Source organism: Aethalodelphis obliquidens, unplaced genomic scaffold (assembly GCF_003676395.1).
Source record: "Aethalodelphis obliquidens isolate GAN/ISIS:26980383/991018 unplaced genomic scaffold, ASM367639v1 scaffold43, whole genome shotgun sequence".
NCBI classification, from domain to species: domain Eukaryota; kingdom Metazoa; phylum Chordata; class Mammalia; order Artiodactyla; family Delphinidae; genus Aethalodelphis; species Aethalodelphis obliquidens.
In genome coordinates this window covers 3,700,704-3,715,824 of record NW_020837987.1, presented here as the reverse complement: position 1 = coordinate 3,715,824, position 15,121 = coordinate 3,700,704, and the positions used below count along the sequence as shown (strand labels likewise).

The 15,121-nt window shown below is 48.1% G+C and overlaps 1 protein-coding gene and 1 non-coding gene across 2 annotated transcripts in view; both read right to left on the bottom strand.

The window, feature by feature from the left end:
- Window positions 1-977: 977 nt before the first annotated feature.
- TRNAT-AGU (transfer RNA threonine (anticodon AGU)) lies at window positions 978-1,051 on the bottom strand. The gene has a single exon. It is a non-coding gene; the product is annotated as a tRNA-Thr (tRNA).
- Window positions 1,052-2,900: 1,849 nt separating this feature from the next.
- WDR88 (WD repeat domain 88) overlaps window positions 2,901-15,121 on the bottom strand; it is a 37,442-nt gene continuing 25,221 nt past the window's right edge. Inside the window, exons 7-11 of the mRNA XM_027079340.1 lie at window positions 11,050-11,237; window positions 8,900-8,982; window positions 7,075-7,143; window positions 5,216-5,308; window positions 2,901-3,276 (exon numbers count right to left, since the gene is read on the bottom strand). Coding sequence (XP_026935141.1) covers window positions 3,103-3,276; window positions 5,216-5,308; window positions 7,075-7,143; window positions 8,900-8,982; window positions 11,050-11,237 — 607 coding nt within the window. The 3' untranslated portion in view covers window positions 2,901-3,102. The remainder of the gene's footprint in view (window positions 3,277-5,215; window positions 5,309-7,074; window positions 7,144-8,899; window positions 8,983-11,049; window positions 11,238-15,121) is intronic.

Below are 15,121 nucleotides of genomic sequence, written 5' to 3'. Positions count from 1 at the left end.
ACACACACACACACACACACACACACACACACACACACACACACACACACACAATAAACTCAGACCCGTGGGAGAAGGAGAGAAAGGAGCTGCTTCTGGGGCAGGTGGTCTGACTATTGAGAACACAGGCTGATACCATAACTGCAATTTCTGCAGCTCGTTGGGACTGTCCTGTTGCATCTGACTTGAATTTTGTTTCGTTTGACATGAGAATTCCTGGGTAACTTTTAATTCCAATGCCTCACTGCACCCCCAGAGCCTCCGATGCAATTTCTCTGGGTCAGGACCCACAACCGTCTACTTGTGCAGCCCCGGGCCTTAGAGTTCAGCCTCACACCCGGCCCTCTGGAGAAGCCGGTTCTAAATTTGGCACAGGAAGTCCCAAATTTCCAGCTTCCCTCCTTGGAAATTTCATTCTTTCATCAGCCTGAGAGTCACGCTGGCCGGGTTCAATCCTCCGCTCTCCCAGGTGCCCGTGACTTTGGGCCTCACTTGACCTCTGCAAGCCCCAGTCTTCAATCTGGGGAATGATGATCCGGATCGCGCGGCTGGAGAGAGGGGAGTAAGTCAGCAGGCCTGTGTGAGAGGTGTCAGGTCCAGTCGGCCGCTTCCGGAATAAATCGACGGAGAAGTGCCCGGGCTCGGCCTCCCAACGCAGCGGCGGCGGAACCTGGGCAGGTTGCCCGCCCTGCGGGGCATCTCTAACCCCAGGAGTGTTCCCACGGCACCCGGGGAGTCCCGCGCCGCCTCCAGGGGACGTCCCCTCTGCTCCGGAGGCCGAGTCAAGGATGCCCCGCAGCTCAGTGAAACGCTAGGGGCTGACTCCGAGGAGGGCCAGCGCCCCACACCGCCGCGGGCAGGGGGGCATTAAATTGGCTTCTTAAGCTGCCCCTCACACCCTCAAAGCGAGGAGGAACTGGGTAGGGGCGCAGAGCAAAACAGGGCGTGGGTAAAAAGAGAGCCGAGACGCTCGGTTGAGGCACCGCTGGGATTCGAACCCAGGATCTCCTGTTTACTAGACAGGCGCTTTAACCAACTAAGCCACGGCGCCGCCCGCACAACTACCGCGACAGTCCGTTCCCCATCACCATTTACTGTATAGGCTGCGTGCACGCGCACAAGTTTTGTCGGCGGCTGACGCATGCGCTCTGTAAGGTCCTCGTCGCAGGCGGCTTAGACCGAAGAGTTGTACTCGGAAGCCGGAAGCTCGGGCAGTGAGCAGTGGGCGGGACCGGGCCGGCTAGTCTTCCCAGTGTTGCAGTGTCAGACCCCAGGGTGGCCCATCTTTGGGGAATGCTCGCGAAAGATCTGGTCTTCGGCCCTCCAGAACTGACGCAAGCTGTCCGGCGAGGCCGAGCCCCGGCCCGATCCGGAGATCCAGGGCCCGCTAGCGCGGCCGGGCTGCCGGCTCCCCAGCGTTGGATCAGGGCTCAACCCGGCCGTGGTCCCGCAGTGACCACGTGTCGGACCCATCACACTGGCGCCCTCAGCCTGGGAGGCCGGTTGCCCTCCTCGGCCGCACGCTGACCACCGGGGTCTCCGGCGCCGTCAGCTCTGGGGGCCCATCCGCCCGCCGGTGGAAACCAGACCCATAGCTTCAGTTGGGCCTCTTCCGCGGACCCTGAGCACGGGGAGAGTCCGGGGGCACTGAAGAGACCCTGAGCAGGCACTGAACGATCAAGAGCTTAAAGGGGCCCAGTCCGCTGGCCTTAGAGCATCAACACCGTACGTGGAAGGTTTCCGCTGCCAGAGGAAGGCAAAGCCCTCCGCACTCAGGCGTCTCACTTGCCCCTCTGGGGCTCCTCACTCAGGCACATCAACCACTTCATCACAACACTTTTTAGAGTGCCTTTGAGCAGCAACAAAACCAAAACCTGCTAATCCATTGACCCAGCGGTTTCTCCAGTGGGAGAGCCTAATCCACAGAAATGTAGGACTCTGCAAAAGTATGTACACAAGAAGGTTCACTCCAGCATTGTTTGTAAGAGCTAAAGACAAGAAGCAACCTAACTGCCCGTCCCTGGGGACAGTGGATGCAGGCCAGACATCCTCCACAGCACTGAGGAAGAATACATTTATGTATGTCTTCATGTGCCAGAGAAGGGATAAGACTTCTCTTCCAAAAAGAGCCCAATTGCTGGGAGGCTGACGCAGTGGAGTTTTGCCATGTTCATGCATCATTCATGTAAATTAATGCATAAATACTGAACAGCCTGCTGAAGCTGGGCAGTCATCCTGGTTGTGACGAAGGAGGGTAGCACCAAGCACAGGACCTGCCCAAGCAATGACTACCAGGTTATGGTGCTCATGGGCAGAATTATGGGATGCCAATCAATGAACATTAAATAAATCAGTCCTGCAACTAAGTTTTTTTAAAAAGGACTAAGGGGCATACTAATGATATCTGACGGAAATCCTGTAAGCCATACCAGATGGAAAAGGGAGCCCTTCACGTTTAACTGATACCTTGCTCTTTGTGAAGTAATTGATTACATTGTATGCGTGGAAGCAGGAAGGAGGCTGTACACATGCGTGGGCATCCTGGAAAGTAAAGAAACTGGGGTGGAGAGCAAGAAGTATTCTGTGATGGAAATGCCCACCACCCACTTGCCTAACCAGACCTTCCTCTGCTCTGAGCAGTGACCATCCGGGAGCCTTAGCCAGGGAGGCACCCACAGTGCCACGGTACAGTCCACTCCACAGATGGAGCTACACAGCTTCCTCTTCATTCAACAATGAAGAGGCTGCGGCTGCTCTACAGGGCAAATCCAGAGACCAGAATGTGTTCCAAAAATGAGACAGGATGGACACCAGGACATAGAATTTAGAAAGAACAAAAATGTTTCTAGAATTCACATGCACACTTGTTTTCCAACAGAATCTATATTTATTCTGCGTATAAACTAAAGACAGAGGGATCCCCAAGGGGCTGTGGAACTGAGGAGGCGGCACAGTGGTGGGAGCCCAGCCAGAGCGTGGCCCCTGCCCCAGCCTGACAGGCCCACCCGCTGGGGAGGGGCCCCAGAGAAAGGCCTGTGCAGAGCCCCGAAACCTATATGACAGATGGCCTGTGCTTGAGTCACCCAAAGGCTCCAGTGGCCATCAGCCATCCTCACCCAGGCTGCACTCCCTTGACAGTGAGACCTCCCCCTCTGATGATGGTGAGGCCTCTGTTGACAAGTCTTTTGCATCGAACCGGCAGAACACACATTTGGTGACTGTTTCAGAAAAGATGTCACTTTCGTAGATGGAGAAAGGCCTGTCACATTCTTCACACTGACATGAAATATTTTAAAAGAGTAGAAAGGAGGTGCTGATCAGAGGAGATCAAGGCATGCAGTTAGAATTCTCCCCCCGATCCAACTGCCTTGGGCCGGGCCAAGGCAAGAGCTGCCTCCCCTCTCTGGGGCTCTAAGTGCACAAGGATAGAAACTGCAGGCCACTGAGAGGGAGTAAGCACAGGCTTCCTGCTCTTTTCCCTCTCAAAAGCTATGCAGGTCCTTCCAGCTCATGTCCCCTGCTGTGGGGTCCCAGGGTGGCCGGGAGGAGTGGAAAGCCACTTGATGGTGCTGAGGATTTGGGGTGGGTGTCTAACCTCACCCTCTGTTCTGTGCAGAGCAAAAGTACAGGGCCGAGGGGCTATCCTAACTCCCTGACATCCTGGGGATACCTAATTTTTGAGAATCAAGTAGGCAAGACTTCTGAACAAAGCAGGAGCTTTTTCTAGATGATGAAGGTGCTGAGTCTTTGAGCCGAAGCACCCAGAGGACAGTGGATACAGTGGCACAGCTCACTTGCAACATTTTCCCACCAAAAAGTGAGCAACACTTGTGGGCTCTCAGGCCACGGGCAGAGGTCTCTCGGGGCTCCCACCAAAGCATGGTCCCCCTGAGACGAGCCGGCAGGCGGCAAGCCCCTGCCCTGGCTCTCCAAGCCCCTGTGCTTTGCCACTCTTGCCCGCTCCAGGGCACCAAAGCCTGCAGGAGAGATGGGGCCAACCCCGCCCAGGGCAGGTCTTCTGGGAAGTGCGGCCTCTGAAGTTTCTCGTATTGAATCAGAGCAAGTCAAATGCAGCGAGCTCGTCTTTGCTACAACTTCGGGTAGGTTTCTTTCTTTTATTTCTTTTGCAAGAAAGAAATTCAATCCCTTACCTGCCTTATTCTACAGCATCATTTCCCACGACCCAAGCCCAGAACAGCAGGGCTCAGAGGAAGCAGCTCCTGGGTCCCTCCCCAGGTGGCAGGTGGAGGACAAAAGCACTGCTCTGTACCCAGTCAGCTTCCAGGGCCTACGGGCCGACATGGCCACAAAGACCATGAGGACCAGCTGGCCACAAAGATGGGGTTCCACCTGGGTCCCTCCCCTTACCTCCGTGCCCCCCGGTGCCATTCTCCAATTAGCCATCCCCAGAAGCAGTGGCTCCCAGCCAGGCCTTCTGAGTGGAGACAGGCCTAGGGAGCTCCAGGATTCACGAGGGCCCAGCAGGGACTCCTCAGCCTCTTGAGGTGGCAGCCAGGTGCCTGCAATGCGAGGCCCCAGCAGGGACTGGCCTCCACTGCCCAGGGCCAGCCCTGGCTATACCTGGTGAAGCAGAAGATGTACCCGCCATGATCATCCACTAGAGAATTGGGACCTGAGCCCCATCCATGGGCAACGGGGCACTGGGGACCTGGCCGGGGTTCTGCTGCAGGAGCGTAGGAGGCCCACACGGGGTCTAGCTGTGTGCCAGCCTCCCTCCAGGACTCCCTCCAGCCTCATCGCCTCCCACCCACCCTGCTCACTCCAGTCCTCAGCACGAGGCTCACTCCTGCCTCAGGGGCTCCACATGGGCTCTTCCCTTTGCTGGGATGTTCTTTCCCTAAAAGAGCTGCACAGCTCACTCCCTCACTACCTTCAAGTCTTTGAACAAATGTCACCTTCTCAATGAGACCCATCCTGACCACCCTTTAGAATGCTGCAACTGCCCGCACTCCCGCTTCCCTTTCCTATGTTATTTTCCTCCAAACTACTTATCATCATGTGACTTACTACATATTTTTCTAATTTCTTTATTCATTGTTTGTCTCCCCTTTTAGAAATGTAAGCTCCCTCAGGGCAAAAATGTCAATCTGTTTGTTCATAGTTTTATCCCCACTTGCCCAGTTTGTTCAAAGAATAAATTTGTAGAGAGAACTAATAAAAGCCTTCTTTTGACTTCATTTTACCCAATACCAACCTGTTTCAGCTTTAAGCCCCGGGCCTTTTTATACTCGATTACCAAAGGAATTCGGTCAATTTCTTCAATATTCCATAGTCTCATGGTCTTATCCTAAAACAAGTTAAACAGCAAACCAGCAGTTACAAAATGGGTTCGTTAGGCTTGGACGACCCAGGGAGGGGCATGGCATCCAGGTTACACGTGGACAACTTCGACCTGCAGAGGGACAGTTAGGGTGACCAACTGTCCCAGTTTCTCTAGCACCATCCTAGCCTTAGCACTGGAAGTCCCGCGTCCCCCAACCTGGAAGCAACCAAGATGTCCCTGAATAAGAGAATAAACACACTGTGGTACATTAATGTGACAGAATATTATTCAGTGATTAAAAAAAAAAGAAATGAACTGTTAAGCCACAAAAAGGACATGGAGGAGCCTTAAATACAAATTTCTAAGTGAAAGAAGCCAGTCTGAAAAGGCTACATACTGTATGATTCCAACTATATAACGTTATGGGAAAGGCAAAAATACGGAGACAGTAAAAAGGTCAGTGGTCGCCAGGGGCTCTGGGGAAGAAGGGGAGGGATGCAGCACAAGGAGTTTTTAGGACAGTGAAATTGTTCTGTATGATACTGTGATGGTGGATACATGACCTGCATTTGGCAAAACCCACACAACATAAAGAGTGAAACTTAAACCATGGACTGTCATTAATAATTATATATCAATATTAGTTCATCAATTGTGATGAATATACCACACAATGCAAGTGGCAACTGGAGGGTGAGATTATAGGTAACCCTCTGTATGATCTGCCTCTCACTGTTGTGGCCTCTCCCGCTGCGGAGCACAGGCTCCGGACGCACAGGCTCAGCGGCCATGGCTCACGGGCCCAGCCGCTCCGCGGCATGTGGGATCTTCCCGGACCGGGGCACGAACCCCTGTCCCCTGCATCGGCAGGCAGACTCTCAACCACTGCGCCACCAGGGAAGCCCTAAAATATTTTTTTTTCTTAACCATATTTGCTTAATTATCCTACTATCAGTTACTACTAATCACTGTTATTGATTAGTCCTGTTGTTGTTTTGTTTAAATAATAGCATTTATGTAACAGAAAAGTAAATAAGACATAATTTCAAATAAACACTCATTTTTGATACTTTGTCTTGTATTTTTACTTTTTTCCAGCTTTACTGAGATATAATTGACAATATTTTTTATGCTAAAGTAACAACACATTGGCATATAATTTTTATTATGTATTATAATATTATGGGGTTTTTTGGTCAGGTGTGATGGTATCCTGCATTGGCTCTCTAAGAAGTTGATCATGGCAGGCAGAGTCTTGCCCACATTTTTATACACCTAGAAACCCCCAGCCTAGAGAATAAGATGGCTCTAACAAAGGTTGGGGGACAAGGTGGGACCCCACTTCTTGGTGCTCACACATGAAGGACAGCCCTCAGGATATCCTGGGCTGTCTGTTATGTGCCATTGGCACGGGAATCCCAGGATGCAGTGACTAGTGAGGGACGACCCACCTGGAACCTTGGGGTTGTCTGCTTGCCCATGAGCTGACCCCTTTCCCTCCAAGGCCCCCTGTTGGCTCCATCACTTACCAGTCTGGACAGGCCCTTGCTCCAATGAAGTTCAAATGACAACTGTGCAAAGAAATACCTGGCAACTTCCCATATGAGCAAAGGACCCACTTTCCACGTTCCCGCTTCCTGGATGGGGTCGGCCTGGCCAGGTATAGCCTTCAGACTGAGCTGCTCGGTCCTTCAGACTGAGGAATTTTACTTGACAATGCACTCCTGCTAACACTAATTCTCACAAATGTGATAGAGATTTTAAGTCACTCAAAGGTTGGCCACTTTTACCTTCGAAGCAGACAGGATCCATTTCTTGTTGTTGCTGATGGCAACATCCATCACCCAGTCATTATGGCCCTGAAGAAAAGTAGAATTTTAAGAGGACCTAGAAAAAAAAACCTTTGAAAGAACAACAAAAACCAAAAAAACAGTCAAGAATCCAACGTTGCTTACTTTTATTTTTTTGGTATGCCGGCCTCTCACTGTTGTGGCCTCTCCCATTGCGGAGCACAGGCTCCGGCTCCGGACGCGCAGGCTCAGAGGCCATGGCTCACGGGCCCAGCCACTCCGCGGCCTGTGGGATCTTCCCGGGCCAGGGCACGAACCCGTGTTCCCTGCATCGGCAGGCGGACTCTCAACCACTGCGCCACCAGGGAAGCCCCGTTGCTTACTTTTAAGAGCAATTAATTGTGCTTCCCTGGTTTCACCCACGATATTTAAAGTGGAGTACAAAGTGTACAAGCTTGGGGTTCATGTATATATCACAGCACCATATGAGTTTTTAAAAATAGTACTCTGGTGCTTAGCACAATGGGAAAAAAAAATTGTATTCCCAGCTGGTCCCAGAGCACCTCTTGCAGGTTTTTGTTTGCATATTCTTTGTTCTAGGAAATACCACTTAGCGATCCTATTGGTGAGGGAGCTTTTGGCTTCAAGTAACTGCAAACCTACCCACTGTGGCTTAAATAAATGGGGGTTATTTTCCTGGGGTAAAAGGAATTTAGAGGAGATAAATACTTGCTGGTTCAAACACTTAATGATGTCAGAGCTCTGTGTCAGCATCTGTCTCATTCTTTGGCCTTCCCCTAATGCAAAGAGGTGAATGGTGAGGCGTGGTATGAGGGAAGGAAGCAGCAGCGAGGTTAAACTGCTGTGCATAACAAAAGGACAGGAATCGGAGGGTGGAAGAATAGAGAGAGGAGAGGAGAGGAGAAGGGAGGATAGAATGGCCTGATGGGAACACAAAGGGACTTTTAACCACAACATTCAGTTTTAAGCCATTCACGTGCTATGATGTAAACTCCCCTTGCCTCTCCAAACCCACAGAGAAGAGGGTCAGATAGAACAGCTTTGGGATACTGAATGTTATGGTGATCAAGGGGACACAGTCTACATTTGGGTCACAGGAAATAGAGAAACCAAGAGTCATCAATGCAAGCATTCACAGCCAAAGGCGGCCATGAGATCACAAGATCAAGGGGTATGCAGAAGTCTCGGGGTGGGGGCACCTGGAACAGAGGTACTGAAGTAGCCGATCCTGGGACTGCCTAACCGTTGGGTTCTCGTTGTGTTGCACAATCCGTCTCCTTACCATACAGCCACTTTAAGTTGACTCTCCTCTAACCTGCAGCCAAAAGTACTCACCCACCATTGACACCCACCATTCTGAAGCCCCACAGCTTTCTATGCATGCCTCATGATGGCATTCAACCTTTTGCACAGTCATTTCTGCTGTTCATAGACACTGACCCTCCTCAGGGTTTTTGCATTTGCTGCTCTCTCTTCCTGGAACGCCCTTCCCCAAGATCCTCACTCATCCCGTCTTTCTTTGCCATCCAGTTCTCAGCTCAAAGGCCACCTTCTCCAAGAGGCCCTCCCACTGTGGATTAGTCCCTGGAGTCTGTTTCTATCATATCACCCTGTTGTGGCTACTCTGTGTCGCTCATCACTATGGAGGATTTGTTTGTTGGTTCCTGGTCTGACCTTGCCCACAGAGGTGTCAGCTCCATTGCGAACATTTAGGTCTGTCTCACTGTTGTATCCCCGGCACCCAGCACCCAGCATGAATTGAAGAATGAAGCTCAGATCTTCTATCTGACGCTGGCATTGGTACCTTCAAGGAGAGCTTCCGGTAGCCTTCTCCTACATCCCAAATAGCCACAGTCTTGTCGAACCCTCCAGACACAAGCAAAGAGGCTGGAACACAAAACGAAAGAGTCTCAGGGGGTCACCTTCCTCAACCAACTGTTTCCTCCTCTGGGGAGGCCCAAGCAGGCCGCAGATGCATCTGTGACGTGCTACCATGGCTCACTCTGAGGACACCCAAACCCCTTCCGGGTGGGACTCAACAACCCCCAATCAATTACAGTTGACGCTCGATATTCATGGTAGTTGCGTTCTACAAAGTCATCACAAACACTCAATGGGTGATGATTGGTCTTAGGGGAAATGCAGGGTTAGGTTCCTGTGAGCCTCTGGTTACAACATTTTCATTAACCCATCAGTACATAACCTTGTTTTCTGTCTGTTTCTGTTTAACGACACCTTAGTTGATACATATTGCTTATTTATTAACATTGATTTCATGGCCAGCAGCATTATAACTCATGTCTGAATGAGGCGTATCTAACGTGTTTTCCCTGTAAGGCACATCACAGGCTTCTTGCCGTTAGGACACTAGACAGCACTTCAGCACTATGCTGGGGGGCCCCTTTAAACAGCAAAATCATCAACAAAGAGCACAAAATGCAAAAAAGTGGGACTAAATAGATCGCAGCAAGGACACCTTATAAGAGAACTGAAAGGAGAAGGCGGAGGGTCACCTTGTTCAGCCTCAGCTGGGACCGTGTGCACGTGGCAAGCTTCTTGCCGCTCTGCATGTATCTACGGGTGGCTGCAAAGGTGCCGTGAGTATCGATTTCAGGCTTACAGATAAATTTTACCCAGTAGGTAAATTCACAAACAGAATCCGCAAATAGTGATGACTGACTCACTATACGCAACTCTGAAACTTGTAATGCCAAGGACAGGAGCTGGTGGGGCACCTCACAGCGGGGTCTGACTTACACAGAGGCTGCTTCTGAAGAGGGAAACGTTTCTCAAGCCAGGCCCTGACGATGTGCATGTTGGCTGGGTACTCCCCTTGACACACAGAGCAAGCCCCGCTCCCCACGAGGACCGCGGAGTAGAGTCATAACATTTGGCTCCTGGGTGTCGGGAGCAGTCACAGCTCTCACTGGGGCCAGCTGCCCCTGGCTGCTTCCTGGCATTGCTCCTGGTCACATCCAGGCCCCTTGATCTGGAAACAGCTCTCCAATGTCCCATGCAGAAACACCCCTCACATATTCTCAGTGCCCCTGGTTCAGAGGGTACCGACTCTGACCTCCAGCTCTAAGGATGGGCAAGTCCCGCAGGCACGGCCAATCAGAGCCTTCCATCCCCTGCTAAAGGGGTTGGTTCAGAGATGGGCATGTATCCCCAGCTGAGCCAATGCGAGTCTTCCCTGGGACTTGTACGGGCACCACCAGAAAGAGGTTTTCTCTTTCTCTAGGATTGCCAGTGACCAGAACCTTTGTTGGCCTGGACCACCAGAGGCCATCTTTGCCTCCTTGAGGAGAAAGGTCAGTACAAGAGAGAAGCTGAGCTGAAGGATAGAGCGGAAGAGTTGGCTTCCTGAGAGCATTGTCTGTCTGGACACAGCCCTCCTGAAGGGTGACCAGCTCCTGGATGAAGTCAGAGAGTGGCATGGACATACATACACTACCAAATGTAAAACAGATAGCTAGTGGGAAGCAGCCACATAGCGCAGGGAGATCAGCTCAGTGCTTTGTGACCACCTAGAGGGGTGGGATAGGGAGGGTGGGAGGGAGACGCAAGAGGGAGGGGATATGGGGATATGGGGATATGTATAGCTGATTCACTTTGTTATACAGTAGAAACGAACACACCATTGTAAAGCAATTATACTCCAATAAAGATGTTAAAAAGAAAAAAAAACAATAAAAAAAATAGATTTGAAAAAAATGTTAACAGATTTATCTTGTTGCTTAAGCTATATCAAACTGAGTTTCCATCATTTGCAAACTTGTGCATATGAATCTCCCTCTTGGCTTTTCTGTTCTTGGGGAAAATAAATCCACCCTCACCACTGGCATCATTGGAAATCACCTCTTTATACTAAGGAAAGTCCACATGAATGGAACGTGAGGAACTCTACCCCAGCACTCCCACGGGTGTGGAATCCTTCAACATTTAATTACTCACTGTCTCTGGCAAAGTGGCAGGAGCTCACAGAACCTTCATGACCCTGCATCAGAGTCACACAGGCTCCACGGTTTCGAAACTCCCCTGTATGGACGTTCCATATTTTTAAGGTTTTATCCCAAGAGCTTGTACACAGGAAATGGCCACTGAAGGTAAAACAGCAGTTTGAGATTGCATTGGTGTGTGCTCTGAAACATATATGGAAGGGTGCACACATTAGTACATCACTCCTGGAGGATCCGAGGACACACTGAAGGGGAGGTGAGTGGAGGGGGCATTGGAGCTGATACCCTGTGACCCCATTCCTTTTTTTTTTTTGCGGTATGCGGGCCTCTCACTGTCGTGGCCTCTCCCGTTGCGGAGCACAGGCTCTGGACGCACAGGCTCAGCGGCCATGGCTCACGGGCCCAGTCGCTCCGCGGCCTGTGGGATCTTCCCGGACCGGGGCACGAACCCGTGTCCCCTGCATCGGCAGGCGGACTCTCAACCACTGCGCCACCAGGGAAGCCCCATTCTCAATTTTTAAATGTCTTATTTTTTTACAGAAAAGAATTGTCAGAATTTTGCTTTTCTTTGTTTTGTTATGATCTTCAAAGTATTTTCCCTGTGACTGTCATCTCCTGTTACAAAGAGAGTTTTCAAGCAAACTTATAAACATAATTGAGCATCTCTGAGTAGCCTGGATTATAATATCAATTCATCTAAATGAAGAAAAGGTTGAACAAAACTGTTTTCTAGAGCTCAAGTCAGAGTTTTAGACTCTTTTAGTTCTCGGAAGCTCACAAATTGAGTAGGATCAAAGGAGAAGAAATGTCGGCTTCCCAGGGGTGTCCAGGCTTAAAATGTCCAAATCCCAGTGCCTGGTGGGGCAAGAACCATCCCAGCATATACTGGAGGTGAATAACAAGCCCTCCTCTGAATCCAGAGACTGTCGCTGAGGTTTAAACCAAGGCTCTCTCTCTTTTCCAGGATGCGGCTCTCATTTCAGATAAACTCCACATAACATAAAAGACCGTTTTACTTAGTGCAAAAGTTTGGGGAAAACGTTCTGGACAAGATGGAGTCAATGTACTGCTCCCCTTTCCTCCTGTTAAGTACAGCTAACAGGGGCTTTCCTGGTGGCAAAGTGGTTAAGAATCCGCCTGCCAATGCAGGGCACACAGTTTCGAGCCCTGGTCCGGGAAGATCCCACATGCCTCAGAGCAACCCCGCAGAGCAACTCAGCCCGTGTGCCACAACTACTGAGCCCGCGTGCCACAACTACTGAGCCCGCGTGCCACAACTACTGAAGTCCGCGTGCCTAGAGCCCAGCTCGGCAACAAGAGAAGCCACCGCAATGAGAAGCCCATGCACTGCAACAAAGAGTAGCCCCCACTCTCTGCAACTAGAGAAAGGCCACATGCAGCAATGAAGACCCAATGCAGCCAAAAATAAATAAATAAAATAAATAAATTTATTTTAAAAAAAGACTACAGCTAACAGGCCTGGGCATTTATAAAGCAAACAGAAGACTGTAAAAGGTGGAGAAGAGAAGGCAGACCAGCTAAGGATCTTGGGACCCAAGGATGGCATGCTATTGAGTCCCTGTAGTTTTCTTTTTGTTTCTTATATCCTGGACTGGGTACCGGGAAAGCCTGCAACCCCCAAAACAATAAGGACTGGATAAAAAGCTCCCAAGAAAAGCCTGTTCTCCCTAGCCAAAGGGATAGCCTAGTAAGACAGAAAACCTTTACACAATGCCTGCCTTACTCCAGTGAAAAATCTTGGGAAAAACTGCAATCCCATCCCCACCCCTGTCAGCAAAGTCTTGAGTCTAGACTGCCACCCTTGCCAGGCTCTAAGGAGGTAGACTGCTAAAACAGAAGATTTAAGTAAGACTTAGAGTCTCGTAATGCAATACTCAAAATGCCCAGGATGCAACTGAAATTCACTCATCATACTAAGAGCCAGGAAAATCTCAACATGAATGGGAAACAGAGTCAACAGATGCCAATACTGAGATGACACAGATGTTAGAATTATCTGACAAGGATTTTTAAGCCGCCATCACAAAAATGCTTTGATGGACAATTATAATCGTGCTTGAAATAAACAAAAAGATTGAAAGCCTCAGCAAAGAAATAGAAGGTATAAGGAATGACCAAATGGAAATTTTAGAACTGAAAATACAATAACAAAAACACCAACAGCAACAAAAACCCTCAATGGAGAAGATAGAGGAAATAATCAGTAAATATGAAGACAGACAATATAAATTAACCAATCCAAAAAATAGACTGAAAAAAACAAGAGCCTTAGAAACCTGTGAGACTATAACAAAATATCTAACATTTGGGTAATCAGCATCTCAGAAGAAAAGGAGAAATAACATAGAGCTGAAAAACTAATCAAAGAAATTGTCTAGAATTTTACCAAATTTGGCAAAGGACAGATTCAAAAAGCAGAGTGAAGCCCAAGTAGGATAAACCCAAAGAAATCTATACACAGACACATTGTAATTAAACTTTTGAAAAGTAGAGAAAAAGAAAAAATTTTGAAAGCAATGAAAGAGAAATGACACCTTACTTATAGGGGAAAAACTATTTGAACACCAGTGGATTCTTCATCAGAAACCATGGCGGTCAGAAAAAAGTGATATGACAGTTTTCAAATGAGGAAAGAAAAGAACTGTCAGCACAGATTTCTATATCCAGCAAAAAAATATCCTTCAGGATTGAAGGAGGAATCAAGACATTTTCAGATGAAGGAAAACAAAGAGAATTTGTTGCCCTCAGACCTACCCTAAAAGAATAGCTAAAGGAAATTTTTCTAAACAGAAAGAAAATGGTGAAAGAAGGAAACTTGGAATATCAGAAATAGAACATGGTAAGCAGAAGTATGGGTAAATACAGTAGATTTTCCTTCTCCTCTTGAGTTTTCTAAATTATGTTTGACAACAGATGCAAAAAAATTATAACAAAGTACTTGTGTTTATTCCTTGCAAGCTTCAAAATCAGTTGAGATTATGAATTTTCAAACTTCTCTAGTAAGACCAGCTATATAATTTGCAGGGCCCAGTGCAAGAGTAAAAAGCAAGGTGCCAGTTTCTCAAAAAGCTTTACATAATATTAACACATGATCCAGAAATTCCTCTTCTAGATATATAGCCAAAAGAATTGAAAGCAGGGAATTGAACAGATATTTGTACACCAGTGTTCAATGAAGCATTATTCACAACAGCTAAAAGACAGAAGCAACTCGTGTTCCTCAACAGATAAATAGAGAAACAAAATGTAGTATACACATGCAATGGAATATTGTTCAGTCATAAAAAGGAATGAAATTTTAATACAGGCTATAACATATATAAACCTTAAAAACATTATGTTAGCCACCATCACCCTGATACCAAAAACAGACAAAGATGTCACAGAGAAAGAAAACTACAGGCCAATATCACTGATGAACATAGATGCAAAAATCCTCAACAAAATACTAGCAAACAGAATCCAACAGCACATTAAAAGGATCATACACCATGATCAAGTGGGGTTTATTCCAGGAATGCAAGGATTCTTCAATATACGCAAATCTATCAATGTGATAAACCATATTAACAAACTGAAGAATAAAAACCATATGATCATCTCAATAGATGCAGAAAAAGCTTTCGACAAAATTCAACACCCATTTATGATGAAAACCCTCCAGAAAGTAGGTTCAAACCCACAGCCAACATCGTCCTCAATGGTGAAAAACTGAAACCATTTCCACCAAGATCAGGAACAAGACAAGGTTGCCCACTCTCACCACTATTATTCAACATTGTTTTGGAAGTTTTAGCCACAGCAATCAGAGAAGAAAAAGAAATAAAAGGAATCCAAATCGGAAAAGAAGAAGTAAAGCTGTCACTGTTTGCAGATGACATGATACTATACATAGAGAATCCTAAAGACGCTACCAGAAAACTACTAGAGTTAATCAATGAATTTGGTAGAGTAGCAGGATACAAAATTAATGCACAGAAATCTCTTGCATTCCTATACACTAATGATGAAAAATCTGAAAGTGAAATTAAGAAGACACTCCCATT